The 22,409-nt window shown below is 36.0% G+C and overlaps 1 protein-coding gene across 1 annotated transcript in view; it reads right to left on the reverse strand.

Annotated features, from left to right (window-relative positions):
* The window catches only part of PDE3A (phosphodiesterase 3A), a 341,273-nt gene that overhangs the window by 43,334 nt on the left and 275,530 nt on the right, over positions 1-22,409 (reverse strand). The window contains exons 4-7 of the mRNA XM_021711286.1: positions 18,350-18,607; positions 16,253-16,407; positions 10,924-11,039; positions 2,859-3,078 (exon numbers count right to left, since the gene is read on the reverse strand). Of these exons, the coding sequence (XP_021566961.1) occupies positions 2,859-3,078; positions 10,924-11,039; positions 16,253-16,407; positions 18,350-18,607 (749 nt within the window). The remainder of the gene's footprint in view (positions 1-2,858; positions 3,079-10,923; positions 11,040-16,252; positions 16,408-18,349; positions 18,608-22,409) is intronic.

Consider the following 22,409-nt stretch of genomic DNA (forward strand, 5'->3'; position numbering starts at 1 on the left):
GTGGCCGGGAGCAGCCACTGCACTCCAGTCTGGGTGACAGAGTGAGACTCCAACTCAAAAAAAAAAAAAAAAATCTCATTATTAGTTATGTTTTTTGGTTAAGACAGTTTCATGGACAAGCAGACTCTTAAGAAAAGACAGTGTGGGTTCAAATAGAATGATACTATATTAATTTGTTCCACAAAATTAAAATGAATTCTTTTTTTCAGATTGATCAGTCACCTGTTAAGACCTTAAAAATGATCAAAGGAGAGAGCTATTTTGATGAAGAGTGAATGTAGTAGGATTGGACGCATGAGATGCTGGTTGAGAAAAACAGTACTGTGGGCAACCAAGAAAAACAAAGGAACTTGAGACGTGAACAATGTCCCCTCACAGAGGGGGTTGGAGAATAATTTTCTTTTTCTCAACAGTTTGACTGTTTTATAAATTAAAAAGTAACCCCATAAATGCCCTGGTAAAGTTCCATACTGGTTCTTTAATCTTGTTTAGAGACTTCATGATTTGATTTTGAGTTTGGATTGTGCTGCTAGGTTCTTTCCTTTTGACTAATATTATGAAAGGTCTCAAACAGTTTGTTTGTCTTTTAATCACAGATTATCTAAAATGACAGCAAATGGATGAGTTTATTGTTTGATATCTTAAATATCTCATCACTTTTTTCTGAACTTTGCTTCTAAATACAGTAGAAGAAAGCATTTTTCAACTAAAGCACATCTTTATATTAAGTAATTTTACTTTTTAATCCTTGAATGTAAGTAGAAAACATTAAACACAAACATTTCTCATTATAAAACCTATCAATTTGACTCAGAGTATCAAAAGAAAATGAAAGGACAAAAGGAAAAAGAAGTAGATACAACTTACAGGCTTACATTCTCAGATAAAACCTAGAAGTAGTTATTAGTTTTAAGATTTTTTCACTGTAATACCTAAATGAGCGGTTCAAATACACAAGCTCTTATGCCAAAAAATAGCTTGTTGCATAGACATTACAGCAGCCAAGAGACTGGGATTCAATGCCAAACCCTTCGAGTTCAGCAGGGGAAACCACAACAATTAGTTGTGTGCCTCTGGAGCTCTCTGTGCCTACATGGGTGGCTGCCTTGAAGGCAATAATAAAACATGCTTTGAATTATAGATGTATAAAGCCCAAACAAATAAAACACACACTACTGGATTTATAAACATTGTTGAACAAGTAGACAGTGAAATCCCTTTGTTTTTCTCTAAAACCTCTTTTATAAAAATCCCATTACATTCTTCCTGCCAGGAATACAAAAAACAGACTATCATGAGAAAAGCAATGTGAGTAGTAGATCTTTTCTCAAAATCCCTCTTTTCTTTAGGCAACTTCTTTCCCACAAGTCTGTAATCCACAGTGGGAGAGTCTCCCTAAAGAAGCTGGAAGCAGATGACCTGGATGCAGATTACTTCACCAGGTTTCATCTTGCTCAGGGTGCATATAACAAAACAATGCTTCTTAAGTGAGTTCTGCCAAATTATAGATCCATTGGTAATCACTGAGTGTTAACCTAAAGAAACTGGTCTGTGGTCAAATAAATTCAGAAAACACTAGATGAAACAAAATAAAATCAAGAGATATTCTTTTTCAGCAGAATTCAGAACTTTTCATAAAGTGATGTGGGTTGTGAATCTCCAAGAGGGAACTATGATGTCTTCCACACATTTTAAATCAGAACATGCTTTTTTGTGGGGAAAAGGATGAGATTAGTATCTCTCATAAATTATTTTATTTATTTATGGAGAGACGCAGGGTATCTTTATGGTAGAGTAACTTTTTACTCTGGCCCTGGCCAAAAACAAAAATTATTTCTCATTCAAAACTATCTGTAAAGAGAAAGAAGTAAAATAAAGATTATAAAATATGTAACATTAATTTAACTTACAGAACAAATGAGTATATAAAAAATGAAAATCAAAAAGTTCAATATTAGTTGTTAGTTCAGAAAATTGAATATATTGATAAAATCTGGTTATATGAACCAATATTTGATACTAAAACACCAACCTGTTACTAATTTATTCTTATAGTTATCTTCATTAACCTTAGAAAAGAACTACTGTTTTAGTCAAGGTACTCTCATGATTACACTTAAAATTATTAAACTCTTTCTACCTAAAAAAATATTGTAATGCTTTAAGATCAATTATTCAAGATAAAGCTATGCCTGAAGAACAATAAAAAATTGTTAATCAGTAAGAAGAGCTAATTCTTTCTTAGTGAAAACATTGGCAAAATAATTACTCTAGTCATGCTAGGCTCCTTTTGTGTATTTTCTGTGACAGATAACACTTTGTAATTCTGTTTAAAAATTATAGACCAGCACAAGCAATTGTTTAATTGTGTTCAGAGAACTATTTAAGTCCAGTCACCATGAACCATATATTATTTGCATATTTTAAAAATATTAAAATCTGAAATGCAGACTTATGATAACATATCTTTAAGAATCAATATAAAATGCTCCCTGGAGAACAAATAAAAAAATTCCAACAAAATGGAGAATTATATCAAATTACTTTATATAATTTTTTAATTATATATTTTCCACATTCTCCCACAAGAAAGCTGGTAACATGTACAAGTAATTATTTTGTATCATCTCCAAAGATGAGCTGTATGAACTGTATGACTCTAAACTTCCTATTAATAGGAAATCACTGAAAAATTAAGTTTCTATTATAGCCTATTCAACACAAATCACATTATCCTATACTTGTCAATTACTTTGGTAAATCTTGGCTGAGCTGTATGGACTGGTGGTGAGTGATTCTACAGGAAAACTATTATTGGTTTTATTATTAAACTCTAGTTAAAAATATAATATCCTTACCTGCTACATATAACTGGAGGAGTCAGGATCTGAGGGGATAGGTCAGGGGCACTCTGAGTGTAAGTTAAGGGTCTATGAGAACTTAGGCCTTGTTTGGCAGTTGTGTCAGCAGATTCTGGAAACTGCACTGCAGAAATTTTGCTGACTGGGCTGCTGGCCGGAGTTCCTTGGAGAGGTGAGGAGCAGGGCGATGAAAGAGGTGAAATTTTAGAGAGGGCACCTAAGAAAGAATGAGAGTTAAATCACTAAACAAATGTCCTTAAAATGCAAAATTGTGACTCTTGAACTTCATCTTGACTCTTATAAACTCAATAACAACCATGTGTATGCTCAAGCCACTGGGCCAGGCTCCTTTACATACCACCATCTGGAGACAGGGTGTGTGGCTGGGGTGTCTCCACGGCTTGAAATGGGACTAATGAATCATCAAGAAAAAAATTGGTGGCAATGTTGGCACATCCAACCAAAGCCTTGGTGTCCTGGAGTAACTTCAGGACAGAAGGATATTATTTTCTTCTCGTCATTCTGACATGAAAATAATAGTTAAATTTTTCTCATGTGTTTGCCTTCTCTTAGGTTGTAAAGGTTTTACCAGGAACAGGATTTTCTATTGTTTTAAACATTAACCGGTACCTGGAGCAGAGTTTGGCAGGCATCAGGTTCTTAAAGTGTAAATAAAAAAGATACATTTTTTTTTTTAGAAGAAATTAACCTTCTTAACGATTCACATTTTCAGGGAAACAGACCTTTGGTGTGGAACAGTATTTCAAGCAAAATAATTTTTGAAGAAAACATTTAAAAATCTAATATGGCCCATTTGAGATCTAACAATAGGCCTAAAGCTTACATTTCAAGTGTGGAAGTTTGTGCCAAACTGTCTGTGTTTACTCTAGATTGTGAGAATTTTACAGGACACTGGCTTAGATTTCAAAGTACAGCTGCTGGGAGACAAGGACGGTATCTTTTGAAGCTACTCTCTTCCAAACACAGAGAAGACAGCCTGCACTTAAAATGAAAAACAAGAGAGAAGTAACTTATGACTATTAATTTTATGGCTCAACAACCTACTGTAAAGCAAATGAAATTAAATTAGGAGTCATTCTCTATTTCTCACCACTCAGGGGAAATTTATAGCCATTGACATTCAAATCATCAAATGATGTGTGTGGTTAACTGGCAGCTGGCTTACAGCAAAGTTTGCTTCCAGGGTCCAGTTCCCTCAAAAGTTTGATTTGTCACACCCAAAGGTTTTCTGGTCCAGTGAAAAGAATATTAAGCTTGTTGGACTGTTTTGTAATTTTTGTTTTAAATTTCTTGTTGGCACTATTATTTCTTTTGTTTTGTTTTGCTTTGTTTTAAAAATTAGAAATCTCATTCTTCCTTTGCTTAAGTGTGGAAATCAGCAACCCTCTAGTCCTTTCTCAACATTTCCATTGTTGCTTTCTGATCAACAGCTCAATCCCCTCCCTGCCTTTATTCTTAGCGAATGGAACCATTTGGTCCCAGAGAAGTTAAAAAAAACCAGGGTCTCAGTACTGGAAAGTGGAAGGACATAGAGTGAGCCCAGCTGTACTTGGTAAATGCCCAAGAGGGAAGAAAAAATCCATGATCTATTAGCAAGCAGCATTTGTACCGCTCTTTACGTCATGTCTTATGGTTTTTATATTGATTTATATTTCCATTACAAAAATTTTGCTATTTACCAATGATATTGACAAACCCTCACATTACATGGGCTCCTGAGCCAAAGGAAAATTATGTTCTCTAAATCTTTAACTTGGAGTTTTCCAGCCAACCTATCACTGTGTGCAGCAAATGGGTTACAAATATGTTGCAGAGTATTAAATTGTTATTCATTGAAAAAAAGAAAGTTTTATTTGGAAGCTGCAGAATAAATTCAGTTTTTAACATTATCACTAATATAACTATATTTTATTATTATAATTTTATAAAATAAATCTATTTTCCACCAAACTCTAATCCTTTCCCATGTCTCTGACACTATATAACATTAAGGTCGCCATAAATATTATTACACATATACGGGTGCCATGTTGTAAAAAAAGGTTGAAAGAGGCTGGTCTCATTTAACTATTTTGTGGAATAAGGTAGACAGAGACTTCACATAATCTTAGAAAGGCATTGTAACCATTAAGGAGATGAATCCTGGTGTGATATGGTATAAAGGTTACCAAGGTATTTGTACTATGTATCTCAATGATTTATTCATTCAACAAATATTTATTGTACATCTTGTTTCAGGGTTAGAGTGGTGAGTAAAATATGATCCGCGTTCTCATGGAGTTCCCACTGTGTTAGGGATATGCTAAAAAAGTAAACATCAATTAAAAAAGAAGAAAGAAAAGTTATGAAATTTCAAGTTATAGGAAGGAAAACAATGCAGAGAGTACAGGACAGATAAGAACAGAATGCTCTTTAGATAAGACAGTCTGGGAAAGCCTCTCGGGTGGAGCTGTATAAAATGTGAACAGAGGCCCGATGAAATAAGACATTTAGACAAGTGTCTGGGAAAAGCATGTTCTAGAAAGGGACCTATCTGTGAGTTGTCAGAGAATGAGTCACAATGTCAGTGATTGGCAGCTTGGCAAAGAGGAAGAAGGTGCAGAACAAGCGGTCAGGGAGGTTGCTGGACAGGACAAGATTTTAATGACTGTGTCTTAGGGGAAAAAAACGAGGCTCCTGATAGGCACTGCTTTATGCAATTCTTTAATTATTCTGATTTTTTTTAAATGTGAGTTTGGGACAACTTTCTATCACTTCTTTTTTTCCAACAGACTACAGTTTAAAGCCCATGGGAATATCATCCATTTGACACAATATATTTTCTGAAGGCAATTTGTGAGACAAGTGATTTTTTTCATTGCTGTTTTTTAGTAGCTGACAGATGATAGCCTCAGAGACATGCAATTCACTCTCAAATACAACGTTTAAAATTCATATAACCATTAGAGTTCTTGGAACTTGTGGATTGACTACATTTAGAAAAACAAGCAGAATTTATGTCTCCAAATATACTGCCTGGGATGACATTTTTTTTAAAAAAAACCCTGTAGTAGTGGAGAAGAGCTTTGCTTCTATATTAAAGTTAGTTGGCATAGTTTGAACACTTTTAATAAACATGGGTCATGGCAACAGTCACGAGAAGCAGGGATATTTTTCTTCTGTAGGTAAGAAGAGAAATGAACGAATGTATAATTTTTTCCAATTCGTTCATCGTGCATTATCACAGTTGACTTAAAGTTTGAAAAACAGGAAGAATTAGGAATGCCATAGAAAGTGGACACATATTTACAAACATTAGTCTTCGAACAGGTGGAGAGATAAATGCAGACAATAGCCAAATTTTCTTTCCAGAAATGATAAACCACAAATTAAGCTTATTTCAGACACAGGAAAAGCATTCTCCAAAGAAATGAGAGGAATAACTCTTTAAAAACAGATTTTCTGAGATGCTTTAAATACAATTTTTCCTAAGTTGGAAGGATGACCATTATGACCTTTGAAAGTCACATCCAATTCTATGTTGCACACTCATGCATTTACACACACACACACACACACACACACACACACTCACACGTAAGAAATTCAGATAAACAGGCATTCTCTCAAATGTATTTATCTTCAGCTTATACATGAGTAATTTTAAGAGACTCCGGGAAAAAGACATAGCTCATAAAATATAAACCTTTGAAAGGTTCAAACTGCCCTGATATGAAATACATAAAATAAAAGCATTTAAAGCAAAAATTTAAAAATAAAGTCCAAAATGCTAACTCCTTTGAGTAATTCAGCCTTTAATTCTTTGTTCCTGAGAGCATGAGAAAATGTGTGTCAAGACACAAGGAACTTTGGGCAATCAAAGGGAGAAGATAAACAATACTGGAAGGGAATTATTTAAGTGAATCCATCTGTTCTGTGCTATAAAACACTCTCAGTTTAATTTAATTGAACAAAAAAGGAACCAGCTTGTCTGATAAAGACACCCCTCTTTTCCATACCCACACGAAAATGGTCAGCCCTGATATTTTTCCAAAACAGAAAAAGTATCTGAAGTCAAGAGAATGAATAAAAAAGGAGAAATAATACCATAAAGTTCTCTGTCATTTCAAATTTTCTATAGAAAATACTCAGTCTAGCTGATAAATTTAGAGATATCTGTTATCACTGTAATAGGCAGCCTAAACTTATAAGAACCTGGGAAAGGAGTACTGGAAATCCAATATCTATGAATTCAAGTTTTTAAAGCAAAATTATATCATGGTAGTTCCACATTGTCAATGACTCATACTAGAAGTACAAGATTGAAAATGAAAATTATACTTAAATCTTTTTCATTTTTATGTTTAGTCAAAAAATTTCTATGTGATTACATTCATTTATTTCATATTAGTAGCTGCATGATAACTGGTTGTGCTTCAACTATTTAAAATTAATGCTGTTTGATTAAGTTAAAGGACACACTGTTTACTTGATTTGCACCAAGAACAGATTTCATTAGTCCCTTCTGGAAGCAGGTCATTTATCTTTCAGTACATCTATACTTTATACTACCTCATTGCCTATTGCTCTTGTCTTTCTCCTCAGAGTCACTTCGAATTTCACTCGATTCCATTTGCTTACACCCTTTGTCACATAAAGGAGTTTTTCCCAGCTTCTTTCCATATAGTTTATTGAAAATCAGGTGGCATCATAGTCAATTGCATCAAACACGACACACCTACTTTGCTCCAGCAACCCAAGCAGAGTTTCATAACAGAAGGTCCTACCTGATCAAGAAGAGTTACATTCTAATTTCAACTCTCTGATTCTTGATAAATGTTTTCCCCTCTTTTGGCAGATATACAGGGTTTCATTTATCTGGATTCAGCACACATAGGATATAGATTATTTCATAAACATTTAGCAATGCTGTGTCAGCAGTCTAAAGATGCCACAATGCAAACTCCTCTCTAAAGTTATCATGATGGAAATGCCTTACACACTTGTCGGCAAGAATGGAAGGAGGCTCTTGCTATGCCCTTGGCTCTAATTTCAACAATCTGCTCTCATTGCATCTTAAGTGGCCATCTTTTCCTTTGCATCATGCAAACAGGGGAGTAGGACACAGGAATATGAGGCTGACCTATAATTTCTCTGTTACGTCCAGTGTCTGCCCTAACCATAATTTTCAGCTTCTTGACCTTATCATGTTGGTTACTTCATAAATTTTATTTTACTACCTAACTGAAGAAACCGAGAGAGAGAAAACCAAATCCCTCCACTATCTTATACCCAGCCAAGGATAGATCCAAAACATCCTAATTTTAAATTAGGTCAATTTTCCATCCTCAGTTTTTTTCTAGAATGAAGTCATTAGGATAAAATGAAAAATGTAGGACTAACTGTGTGGCCTTGAACAAGTTACTTAGATTTTTTTGTGCCTCAGTTTCCTTACCTGAACCCCTTTTTTCTGAGTTACACAAGGATGTAGAGTAGTTAAATTTGAATTTCATCCCCTGGATACTTATTATTGTTGTCTGATACTTTAATTCTGTACTTAAAAAATCTTTTAAAGAGCCGGGCTCGGTGGCTCAGCCTGTAATCCCACGCCTTTGGGAGGCTGAGGTGAGTGGATTGCCTGAGCCCGCGGATTCGAGACCCGCCTGGGCAGCGAGACCTCATCTCTACAATAAATCAAAAAATCAACTGGGCATGGTAGCGCATGCCTGTAATTCCGGCTACTCGGAAGGCTGAGGCGGAAGGATCGCCGGAGCCCAGCAGGTCGAGGCTGCGGTGGCCGGGAGCGGCCACTGCACTCCAGTCTGGGTGACAGTGAGACTCCAACTCAAAAAAAAAAAAAAAAAAAAAAATCTTTTAAAAACCATCCAAAAATCTTGAAATGCTATTATTATGCATATAATGCTTGTTTGGATTGAACGACGGTTTTCAGATTTATTTGTTTAATATTTTTATAAAATCTCAGATTTACTCTTATATTCTTCTTCTTTCTAAAACATATCAATCATAGACTCCTTTAGAGAAGATTTGGTAGATGATAAAGTTCTGACTTCTCTCAAAATGACTTTATTTCACTCCTATTCATGAATAGTTAATTTCTATAGGAATAGTTCATTTATATAGAGTTGCCAAACACACAATATTAGGATGATTATTATGTTTTCTCTGAACTTTGAAGAAAATACTCTACTGTGTTCCCACTGTATATCTGACAAGTCTGCTCTCAGCTCGGCTGCCTTTTCTGAGAAAGGTAATCTGACTTTTCTCTGGCAGATTTTGGATTTTTTTTTTTTTACTTCAGTCTCTAGTGTTGCATAGTTTCATTATTTTGTGTCTACATGTAAATTTCTTTCCATTTACATGCTTCTTTTCCAATGTTTTATGCCCTATATCTGCTACTTAAACTATGATTATATATATTAGACTTCCTAATTCCTTTTCCTATGTCCCTCAAAATCTTTTATATTGTCCAATTTCTTATCTGCATTGCATTTTGGATAATTTTAGTTTATTAATTTTCCTTTCGGTTAGTCTACAATGCTATCAAAACTATATTTCCTTGATTACATTTCTAAAAGTTATATTTAGCCGCTCTGCAATTAGATCTTTTCTCATGACTTTTTTATGATTACAAGTTTTCTTTTATATATGTGAATTTTTACGTTAAATGACATATTTGAATATTCTAGCATTTAAATATCTCAACACTTTTACAGATCTAGAAAATTTTTGTTGTCTCATACTCATAGTATTTCCTATGTGTTGAGTGATCATGGTTGTAAACTCCATGTTAGAACTTAATGTCTTAAAATTTCATGGCCCTTAACTGATGAAGCTTTCCTTTAAAAATTATCTGCACATGTTTTTGTGGATGTGGGGTCCTACGGACTGAGAAACATATTAGTGTCCCTTTTCAAGAAGTCTCAGATTTAATGTAAAACTCTCAAACTCAGTTCTTCCACCTTGCTGGAGTCTCAGATGATTCTTCTTATTACTGAGCTAATCTGTATTTCCCCTCAGGGAAATCTCAGTTTAAGTATTATCCTCCATTGCCCGGCCCTCGTGAAAGCTCAATTTTATTTCTCAGGTCATTAATAACTTCTAAGTTATAAAATTTAATGAACATTTATAAAGAGCAGAGAGGACCAGATTAGTTGTTGGAAAACCAGATTGCCTTTAATGGTTTCTTTCAGTGATGTAACTCCAATAAAATTGTATAAAAAAGCTATCGAGGTAAAGCACCCAATTCTGAGGGACTAGGTTTCCAGAAAGAAGAGAACCTCAGAAAAGTGAGCCAAAATCCTGCAAACTGTTCTTCCCTTCAGAGCATTATTTACTGATTATTGGCATGGAGAAAGAGGTGAAGGATCCAGGAGGGGTGCAGCTATTCTGGAGGCAAGCCAGCAGAGCTTTTAGTAAAATCATGAGACTGATGACACAAAAATTGGAGTTTGGGGCTGCCATGGCAGCCAGAACTAAAAGTCTTGTATCTCAGTGAGAAATGGGCACTTTTCCCCTTCAGCCATTTGGTGAATTCATAAACTGCTAAAGACAGAAGATTAAGAAACTACACAGGAAGTTATTGAAAATCTCATTAATGTTTGCTGTAATACTGAGAAGTGAAAATTTGGAGTTAAAACACTTCAAGAAGTTAGAGTAAACATCCCAGGTTCCTAATAGGACTTCTAGAAGAAGGAAAATTCAGAGACAGAATCTGACAAGAACTGTATCACAGTTGAGTTAGCACAGACCCTGATTAAATGAGTTAATCTTCGCCCGAAGCATTTTACCTTTCTACCAAATATTGTGCTTACTTTTGATATCCAAATTCCTTATCATGGCTCATGTGTAGTAAAGAATTTCCTTGAGTCATATAAATAAGTGAAACTTTAAATAATGAATTACTTATAGAAGCTTTTAAAAAATAATAAATTGGTTGTTAGAACACTCAAACCAAAGACATCTGAGTGTAGAGCACCCTCAGATTACTTCAACAGTTAGGATTTGGTTTACTTAATGACTGTACAGTCAGTAAATTACTTACCTGGTCGATTTTGCTTTTTAGCCTTTACATGGTTAGCTGCAGAAACAGCATAGGAAGAAGTGAAGGATCTACTTTTGGTGAGGGTCATCATCACTGGGTTATTCCAAGAATCAGGACTAACAGCACCATAAAGATAGAATTAAAAGAAAAGTGAAGAGATTATTCATCATTTATTGGGGCAAATCTTGCCAGAACCGAACCATTTCCAAAATAGACCTGCCAGTCTGAATACTGGTTTAAGTTCAGAGACAGAACTATTTTACTTTCCAATGATAATAGATTATATAAACTCAATTTCTGTTTCAGGAATACAGCAGTCACTCATCAAGCATACTGGGTTAACAAAGAGGAAAAATAACATTCCTATATCCTATTAATAAAAAAAAATCAAACACCACCTCATTCTACTCTATAGTCATGTTTCTCACAGATTTTCTGAAAAACCCTTGCAGATTAACTTGTTACAATGCAGATGAATTTATGTTAGCTATAAATGTCATAATACTTTTCTCAGTAATCTATTATTTTTGGTGTATCTATATTCAAAAACTGAATGCTAATAAAACAATTCAAAGATAATTTTTTGTAGTATTTCCTTGTGAAGGAAAAAGTTAGCAGCAGGCCTTTAGCCTATAATTTCTCTTTAGTGGTGACACCCTGGAAAGAAAGTGATGACCTAATCAAATCCCTTTGTAAACATGCCAACAATGGACCTGATACTAAACATACTAATGATATTTTCTAGGAGAAAGATAATGAAGAGTCATCACCTAGGGATTGCTTTTACTGAGATGTGCATGGTCTGCCTAAATTGCTTATTGTAAATAAATCTATAATAGATCCATGGAGAGTTGAGCTGGAGAATGTGATGTGAGTCAAGCAATTAATGGCATATACATTTTAGAGGTATTCCAAGCCAAAATTTACCTGCATGTGTAGCTCAGAACATTACATGGTAAATCTGAAACAGAATCTATCCTAATTCGGGAGAGAATTTAGGAAGCTGTGTTGGCAATCTTGGACAGCTACAAGGGAAAAGTGCTTGGTCTGTATTTTGCTAACACCTGTGTCCTTTCAAGCACCAGTAAATTTGGTATGGGGTAAAATCTATAATTTGCATAAGTATAATTTGACAATTTGATCTTTTGCCAATCTTCGATTGGCACCGTAAGCAGGATGTGCCTGGTCTATCAGAGTGACTTGTTGTAAATAAGCCTGAAGTTGATAGAAATATGAGGTCATGAATATATGGAGATTGCTATATAAGCTGTGTAATTAATGGGGTATAATTTGGAGAGGCTCCATACCAAAACTGTTCCCTCTATGCAAGCAACATTATGCAAGCATTGCATGCTAAATTCAAATCAGAATGTGTGCTAATGTGGAATAAAAGGACTTTCAGAGAACTGCACTAACAGTCTCAGACCTCTCAAAGGGAAGAATGCTGAGAATATGTTTTACTATTGCATGTATCCTTTGCTTACTGGTAATTAGGCAATTGGTAAGATCTGTAACTTGTGTTGAGGTCAATTTGACATTCTGAAACTCGTGTTACCTCATGCTTTCTCTTTTTTTCGATTTGGAGAGATTTTTCTTCAACTATTAACCTAGGTTTTAAACCTTACTTCTAATGGCAATTTACCAAAAATATCGTAAAAGAGATGTTTGAACTGTGGAATTCACTTCAGGAATTATCCAATACAATTAAGTAGAGTATACAAAATATTTGTTTTATGTCCTTCCTAGAAATCTCATCCTGAATATTTCACAAATACTTGGAATTTCAAAAATAATAAGATCAAAGAAAACTTTGAATTTGAAACAAATAACTACACTGACTATTTCCTGGTTATTCTGGTCCCCTTTAACTCATTTTGCTGAATTGATTAATGAACCGTAAAGAAATTTTATGTAATGCATATCGGGTCTATATGTTTCCATTTCTCAGTATATTATACAATAAATAGTTATTACTTTTCTATGCAGACATTTTAAAGACAAGGCCTTAGAATTAACTGAATTGTTAAATATATCAAAAAGATATGTTACGAGGGTTAGCACAACAACTGTTTACTACTGTTTTTTTTTTCAAATAAAAACATTTAAAATGTGCTTTTGAAAAGTTTGTAAAGTGAGATAGTGGAACATCTTTAATGTATGATGGTCTAATGAACTAAAAATACATGACATCCTAGCCATATCACATTCCTAATATAATAAATATCAATTGGTTGTATTATACTATTAATATAATAAATCAATGTATTGTATTAAACATATATAAGTGCATTATATATGGTACTTTAGTATATTGTTTTATGTAATTCTCATAGTAATTTCAGCTTTTTCACTGTCCCTAATTTCCTGATTCTTGTTTAGAACTCATGAATATGTAATAATTTAGATTCTGGAGAGGAAAACAGCTTAGGGAAACCTTTAGTTGGTTTCCTAATGCTGACACAGCAGAGAAAAATATTTATGTACTTGTGATGGAAGGTCTTAATTCTCTTCACAAAAGCAATCTTATACCCTTATTATTCCCCTAACAACTCCATCCTAAGTCCTAAAAGTCTTGCCAAGTAACAGTCTCTTTTACCACATTTACAGTTTCCCTTTTGCCTAGTATACAGAGGTATGGGGCAATTTCAAGATCAATTTGGTATACTTTAGAGTATGATTTATTTCGCCCTTTTATATTTCCCTAAAGCTTATTTTTTTAAAGCACCTGCTTGTATTCTTCCATCTAATTTACTCATTCAGATATGTTGTCACTTTCCTTTTTCCTAATGATTCCTTGTACTAGATATGGAGGCTGGCAGGCTAATAGCTTGTCTCTCAGAACACACATTTCTTAGTGGTAGAGCCAAGATTCTTCCGACTCTCAGTCCAGGGTCCCTTCTAACAAACTTTATTTTAAATTACCCAGAAGTAAATTATCCAGCTGTACACCTAAAGGCAGAAGTTGTAAACTGCTTATAATTTTTACTTCTCATTTTCTTTTATCACTATAGTCCTCAAAGAGCGTCAATAAAAAGGCAGATATGGAAAGGAAGAAATTTTTTTAAAAATCTAAAATAAAGGAAACTTCAGGGTTTAAACTCAAATAAGTTTTGAACTCACTCAGCAATTTTAGCACTCAGTAAAGAGAATTTTATCTCTGTTTTACAATGAAGACCCAAACTAGTTGTATGTAATGGTGGTACTATTGCCACATATATATGGTCTTCCCTTAAAGAGCTCAAATTCTCTTCAGAATGAATTTAATTTTTCTCCATAATGGTAAAATATTATATCACTTTCAGATTTTACACCAGGATTTTTCATAGGACAGTGAAACTAAGAGATAATAAATGAGACAGTGGGAAAAAGTATACCCAAGGAAGACATCTATAAGTAATTTTAGGAATGAAAGAATGAGAATTAGTGGGATCATATGTTATTCTTTATCTCTTTTGAAAATATTTGAGTCTGAGCATCTATTTTATGAAGCAGAATGACAAGATCCTCGGGAGTAAAACCCATAAAAGTTCTTGGAATGTTTTTCGTTGTCATTATTTCAATTTTAGCCCCCAATTTCGTTTAATTGACTAAGTGAAAAGTAGGGAAAATAAGATTTAACCATAAGTAACAAAGAATAACAGAAAGAAAGAAGACATTTGAGAAAGCATGAATGAGTTTTTGGTAGAGGAATTCTATGGAAAAAAATTATGATGAATTAACTATACTATGCCAGGAAACTTGGCAAGGTGCGTTGGTTAAACAGGCAGCTTCTCTAATGATATATTCTGAGAACATAATTCATTTTATTTAACAGTATTTAACTATAATACTATTAACTATCATTTATCAGTTTTTGGTGCTATAAAAATTGACAATGGTCAATGTTTTTAGAGAAAAATATTATCAATGACTTGTGATTTCAAACTTTAGGAAATGTTCATTAAACAGTGCATAACCTCTTCCTGTGGTGATGTTTAAAAGTTTTACAAAAGTTCAGGTAATAGGATTAAATGAAATTATAACTAATATATGAAAGAATCATTTGAAGTTGTTTCCAATTCTATAAGTTTATTAGAATGCAAATATTAATATGAAAGAAATCAATTAAACATTTTAAACGAAGAGAGTAAAAATAGTAATCAGTCATTAAATTCTTATAATTTGAAAGTTTCCATCTTTCTGAATCTCAGCATGTTGCTTTATTTATGTTCAAGACTAATATCAGGAGAAAATTACTTCTGATATTGTAATCATGTAGTTCAACAAAGATAGATTTTTTATTAATTGGGTCAGTAATTAAACTAATAAATGTGTTTCAGAAATCTGAAATCATATGGTAATTGTTCTCATAATTATTGAATTACAATAAAGTATGCTATATTTATCCTAAATAGAAAAGGACAAGCACAATAATTTCCTTTAAAAGCACATATTTCGTTAGATATACTCTCCAAAATTCTTTTTAGATCTTAATATTACCTCTTTGTTAGCTTCGGTAATTCTAGTTTTTAAGTCACATTGTAAAATTGGAATTAATATCCTAAATAATGTTTGAATTACCAATGTTTGAATGTATCTAAGTGTTCTTAGAATTATCTACTTTTGATTTGTTATAATGCCTCTTGTACAAGGTTAAGGAAGCTGGTATGCTAGGCTAGGGGAATCTAACATCAAATGTAAATATCAGATGGAATGCTTTGGATTTAAGGGTCTCATATAAATTTCAATGTGGTAAATTTAGGCTATCTTTATCCTGGGCTTTACTCTTCCCATCCAAGGTCACAGTGGTAGGGATCATCTCAGGTCATTCTTCCCACTAATGTTTAAGGCCACACAACAGCATAATGGTCAGGTGTTAATCCCTATACTGCTCTGCATTTAAACTATACACCTTTTCCATTTTCTTTTCTTTTCTTTTTTTTTTTTTTTGAGTTGGAATCTTACTCTGTCACCCAGACCGGAATGCAGTGGCCGCTACCAGCCACCACAGCCTCGACCTACTGGGCTCGGGCGATCCTTCCGCCTCAGCCTTCCAAGTAGCCGGAATTACAGGTGCATGCTACCATGCCCAGCTAATTTTTTGATTTATTGTAGAGATGAGGTCTCGCCTGCCTAGGCAGGTCTCGAACCCATGGCTCAGGCAATCCACTCACCTCCCAAAGGCACGGGACAACAGGCTGAGCCACCGAGCCCAGCTACCTTTTCCATTTTCAAAGTTGGCCTCCAAATAACTATAATAGGTTAGACCTCTCTTCTCCTGTAACTTGTAATTCCTTTTTGGTAACTTTTCTAAGAGACATGAATGAAACCAGTAGAAGCATTGCATCACCTGGATAACGGTGCTTCCTGCAGTTTAATGCTGGCACTGCGGTCCCTCCTTACTGGTGCCGGCTCCAAGGTGGGCAGACCTGTGGCTGAGGTGGTGGTAGTCCAAGTGGAAGAAACTCGTCTCAACAAGCCTGGGGGCAAACTCCTTCTCAGGCGCTAGGAAAAAGTGTTGATTTCATTACCTAATATATTTCACATCTTTAACTTTCGCATGATATAATGAAAGGTAATGAGCTTTTAACTGGAAATGAATTGATTAAGCTATACTAGTTGAGTATCACCTATCTAAAATCTGGGTGGTCAGAAATTTCATAAAACACTCTGGCCAAAATAAATGCATATTATAAAAACAACATCTGAAGGTATTTCAACATTTATGCAAATGTGGGATTATAGGATTGAGAGTCAATGACTTATGAGATAACTTTGCAGTTATATTTGTTCAATAAAATTCACACACCTATTCATAAATGTAATATATTAGTTATGATGAGCAAAAGTTTTTTTCCTTCAAAAGTCACTTATTTGGGGCATGGGTTAATTTCTTTCATCTTGCACAACAGTCTACACCCCCAAGTATTTAATTTTGCGATCTTGTTTTATAAATGATAGGGGCTAAGAATGCAGCTCACAAAATTCATCACCTCTCTTGTGGTTAATGTAACTTAGACATCAGAGATATGGACAATGTCATCAGTATCAACTCCTCTTAACAGGAGACCCTGCTGGCTGACCTGCCATTCCCTCTCTTTATTATTTCTTCTCCCACCACATTTTAAGTGGGACATGTGGCATCATCAGCACTGAGACAAGAGTTTGAGCTCACCAGGATGATCACCAGCACTCTAAAAAGAGTCTTGATCTTAAAAGTTAAAGTGAGGTGTTTTCCTACTTCAAAATTAGTCATAATAGGCAGAACATCAACACACTGTGTGGTTAATTACTCCTAGTGAACCAACTGTATAGGTATAGTTTACACATTCTGTACTTCTCAAGAGAATAAACTCTTTTGAGAGGTGAATTATGTGGCACCATGGGATTTAAGAATAGTTCTGAAACCAAATAATTTCCCCGTGTCTCTTCATATTTGAACATGTATCTTAGAAGGTAATTCAGTAGGAAGAGACAAGGTCAAACACTGGTAAATCTTGCAGTGATCTCAGGTGTGACTTAAGATCTAAAGGAATCAGTTACTCTCTCTCCATTTCTTTGCTGCCATTTCATACTTGGGTATATCTTTCTCAGGGAAGTGCATGTTTGAAGGAAACTATGTAAATATGAAATTGACAAAGTTATAAAGATCACATTATCCTGAGTCAAGACAAAAAATTGCAGAAGCACAGATGTTACTGACTGACTACCAGCTCAAGGGTACAACTTCTTGTTTTCTAAATAAATAACTGAGATGAATATACCAAAGACCACTGATATTCTGATGTTTTAGTCTTTAATATGACTTACTATTAATTAATGTTGAAGTTCAAACTGAGTGCAGGTTTCTGTCCCTTATAATTTACATATCTTACATCTAAAAAGAAGAAATTATACAAATTCCTTCCTTTCACATGCAAGGTACGAGTTCATACAAATCACTAAAGCCATCTTTTAATTTAAAGCATCTATAAGTAACTAAAACTGTTCTGAGTTCAAAACTTGTGTTTGGAAAATCCATGAGGGTATTTTGAAGAATATCATTCAAGGAAATTGAAGAACAAGTAAATTTTTAATTCTAGAGGTCTATGGCTTTAAGACAGAATTTAAACTAGAATGGAGCAGCAATTTTTGTCTGTGTTTTGTTATTGTTGTTTCAATATCCTCATCACCTAGAACAGAGTCTGGCACACAGAAGTATAACATGAAAGTAACATGAAAGTAATTTAAAAGGTGACATATAAGGGTAAATTTTCTATTTACAGAAAGCTATCAAGTATAAAGACAGAAGTTTTCATGTTTACATTTTTATTACTTTTGACATCATGATTAACATATCTTGCCCAAGTCACTGACATGAATCTGCAGAGAGAGTTGGGGTGACAGGACAGAGAACTAGATAACAATTAAAAGTTTAACCTTTAACGAGTATGCCATTTATACCCACCTTGGGGATAGCCAGCTTGTCTTTTTCAGAGCTCTCTTCAGAATCGGAACAGGTATAGTTTTCACTGAAGGAAGTGACAGGATTCACTCTTGGCTTGTGAATGGCCTGGAAGGTAAGCTGTGTGCTCAGCAGGTTGCTCACAGCTCTCAAGGATGTACACACATTCGGTGGCAGAGAAGGGTCTGCCAGGAGGTCAGTAATGAGGCCATGGGCTTCACCCATCACAGCGATATCCACAGTAATACTAGTTCCTGAAGACTGAGACATAAACCAAGAGAAGGTCAGGTAAGAAAAGGCCTTACCTAAATTGGACTTTTTCACTGAAAAAATAAACAGTTGATCCTTTAAGATCTCAGTTCAGGAACATTTAAATTGCCTATTTCAAATTTTGTTAAAATGTACCCAGGTTGCCCCCTTTTGGGGTTTATGGCATTATTATTATCATTAATTTTTGGGTTTTGAGTCAGCGTTTCACTGTCATGCAAGCTCGAGTGCAGTGGCACAATCACAGCTCAGCACTGCCTTGAGCTTCCGGGCTCAGCTGATCTTCTTGCCTCAACTCCCTGAGTAGCTGGGACTTTAGGTGCCCATCTAATTTTTTTTTGTTGTATTTTGCTTGCAGAGCCCAGCTAATTTTTTTTTAATTTTTTTGTAGAGACAAGGTCTCACTATGTTGCCTAGACTGATCTTGAACTCTTGAGCTCAAGCAATCCTCTAACCTTGACCTCCCAAAGTCCTGGGATTGCAAGCATGAACCATTACGCCCAGCCCATAGCACATTTTTTAATGCTAGAACTTGAGAATAGGTAGAGCATATTTGAAGAGATTAAAAAGATAAACCCTAGTTTTTAAAAAGCAAGACGTTTCCAAGAAGTGGAAAAAAACCTTGTGTAATTCTCTCCTTATAAAGAGCTCAGTATTTTACATGTACGTTATTTAGAAATTCCATTTTAAAAGTCATGTTAACATAAAATAAAATTTCAATTTCCATAATACTTTAATGTGGCATTTGAGCCTTGAATGTGTGGTAATTATTCAATGAATACTATCAGAGATAGATACAAAAAGCAACTCAGTTTGTGTTCAAATTCACAACCTGTCTCTCTTCTTATGGTTGGTAAGAAGAGAAGTTTCAGTTCTGGGATTCTGTGGCACACCTGATATATTCTGGCAAACTACCTACCAGTTCAGAGTCATCACTCTGTACTCACTGCAGAAATGAAGAACATAAAACACAGAGGCCAAGAATATTCCCCACCCTTCTGGTCAGAAGAGAAGACAAGCAGGAAGAGGTGGAACTGAGGGAGAAAATGGGTAGGGGTCAAGGCTAAGAGGGTAGATGAAGCCTAAAGATAGAATGCAGAGGACTGTTATTATTGGGATATAGCCAGGATGTGAGTGAGGCACAAGGAATCCACATACATTTAAACTGCATAACCCAGTTAGTGATGAGGAGTGCAGGTCTAGAACCAGGCTATTTAAATTCAAGTCCTAACTCCTGACTGACTCTAAAACTTTCTAGCTGCGTGATGTTGGGCAAGTTACCAAGGTCTCCATGCTGTGATTTTTTCCAGCTGCAAAATACATAATAATAATAATAATAATAATACCAGTCTCATAAGATAATTATAAGAACTAAAATGGGTAGTATATGTAAAACACTTAACATTGTGCTAACAATTGTAAGACTTCATTAAGGGTAATGACATAAACAAAAATAATAATTCCAGTGTTTTTCAATCAGAAGCTATTAGAAATCTGGCTATTTCTTTGAAAGAAAATGCAGTTTAATTATTCTCTCACAAAGGACTTCACAATATACTCCAACAGAGATGAAAAAAGTCAAATGTATAAAAATTGTAAGATTTAAAAAATAAAAACTATATAGAAGACTATTTTATAACAGAGGAAGTAGAATATTTAAAAAATAACATGATCAGAAAGAACAAAAGTTACAAGTGAATGCTCATGGCCTGAGTGGAATGCCCAGAGAAGATGTTGGAACCTAATCAGAGAAACCACAGGAAAAAAGTTAAGGCCCAGAAAAAGAAGGAAGCAAGAGTTTGGCAGAGATTGGCCCCTGAGAAACCTGGAGTCCATGAAAAAGGTTGTTGGGGTGTTACTTTGCTCCCCTCACCTCTGTGGCAGATCGCTGACTGCTGAACTGTCAGAGAGCCCCTCCTCCTTCACGAGCCCAAGCCTGTCCGAAACAATTTGGGAATGTCTTGAGGGCAGAGCACTAGGCAATTAGCTTATGTAGGTCTGCTTGCCCTCCCCTCAAACCCCGAGCTGAGGCAATGGGCACCATACTGGTTGTACACCTGCTGTGGTTCTCTGTCCTGCCCAAGGAATCTCAACCCTTGTGTCTCTGCATCACTAGCTTCCCTGCAAATATTCTCTAGAACCTGCTGAACTACAGCAACCACAAGAGACTGGCAGGACCCTGGAGAACTTCGGGGTTCCCAGAGATCTAGCCCTCCCAGAGGGCTGCCCCTAGGGAAGGAAGAGTGCTGCATGCCAAAGCATCCCTTAGGGCAAATAAAACTATATCTGAGCTCTCCTACACCTGAGAACTTTCTATCTGTGAGCAGGTGACTATGCCCCTCCCAGTAGAGATGCAGATGTGGTGCTTTGTAGGTGCTTTGTAGGTGGGGCTTTGTAGGGAAGGAAGTATGCTTCACCCCAGTAGAGAGATGACACTGGTGCCTGAAAATGCCATGGAGATGAGGTATTCTCCTACCCACCCCCACTCCATCTCCCCCACCACTACTACAGACACAGCCACCGCTGACTCACTAGGGGTTGGCATGAGTACACCGAAGTATGGCCTTTCTAAGGTTACTGGAGGCACCTGTGTCCCCACGGACAGTGTGCCCACTGACCTGGGCTTGTACCAAGGGTAGGACACATCCCCCACTCCCTACACAGAGCAGGAGTGTTCCTGCAGCAGAGTGCAGACCAGTTGCAGAGCTGTTTGGGACTGAGAGAAGAGGTTCTTCCCCAAGGCCATTTTGGTGGTAGCTGTGGGAGGGGAGTAGTCTGTGGACCTCAGGTGCATTGCCCCTGGAGATAAAGGACAGGGCCTTCCTGAACTAAATGAAGGTCACGAACCCTGGGAAAAAGGTTGTAACAGGAAAGGACCATCACCCTTCTGTCTGCCCAGGGAAGAACACCCACCCTTCTGCCTACCCAGGACATGGAGCTGGCGTAGCCCACAACTCCCCCCACCCCCACCCCCAAGAGACCTTGGCGCATTTATCCACAAGCTCCTCACCTCCCCATTCCCCCGCCCCACGGTCCAGGCAGGTGCTTCTGCTTATCATTGGAATATCGGAGATCCAGCTTGGTGGTCTAGATCCTCCCAGAGTTGTTCCTCTATCTGGGGCTGAGCAGGGAACTTAGGGCATCTGGAGGTCCACAGACCAGCCAGCTGCCAGTGACAACAGAGATCCCCTCCCAATAAACAAAGATCAAGCACATACCCACTGGCTTCTGCCACAGTGGACTCTTACAACGTAAGCACCACCTACTGGACTGGAGATTGAACTGCACAAGCAAATAAAAAAACCTGCTGACAGAGGGGCGCAGTGCTTAGGGAATGAGATAAACTTCCAGAGACCTCCACACCCAAACTCCACGGAAGGAAATAAGCTTTGTTCACATGCCTAATGCATTTGATACTATTATCAGTGCTTGAGAAAGCCACCAAACAAAAGTTACTTATAACCAAAGAACTCATACAGAGCCTTGACCCCCTAATTATCCAGAATTAAAGCCAAACTATCAAATACAACATGCACTACAGTCACACTCTCAAATGGGGAAAAAAGACCCAGGTAAATGAAAGTACATTCAAAATTAAGAAATAACAACTTCTCTAGATGAGAAGGAACCAGCATGAAAGTTCAGGCAATATAAGAAAAGAAGGTTTATGACACCCCAAAGTAATTACACTAGTTCCAATGGATCTTAACCAAAATGAAAGTCCTGAAATGACCCAAATAATACAAAATGTGGGTTGTAAGGAAGTTCAATGATATTTAAGAGAAAGTTGAAAACC

The sequence above is a fragment of the Carlito syrichta genome, unplaced genomic scaffold (assembly GCF_000164805.1).
Source record: "Carlito syrichta isolate Samal-C Ts95f unplaced genomic scaffold, Tarsius_syrichta-2.0.1 Scaffold302012, whole genome shotgun sequence".
Lineage (NCBI taxonomy): Eukaryota > Metazoa > Chordata > Mammalia > Primates > Tarsiidae > Carlito > Carlito syrichta.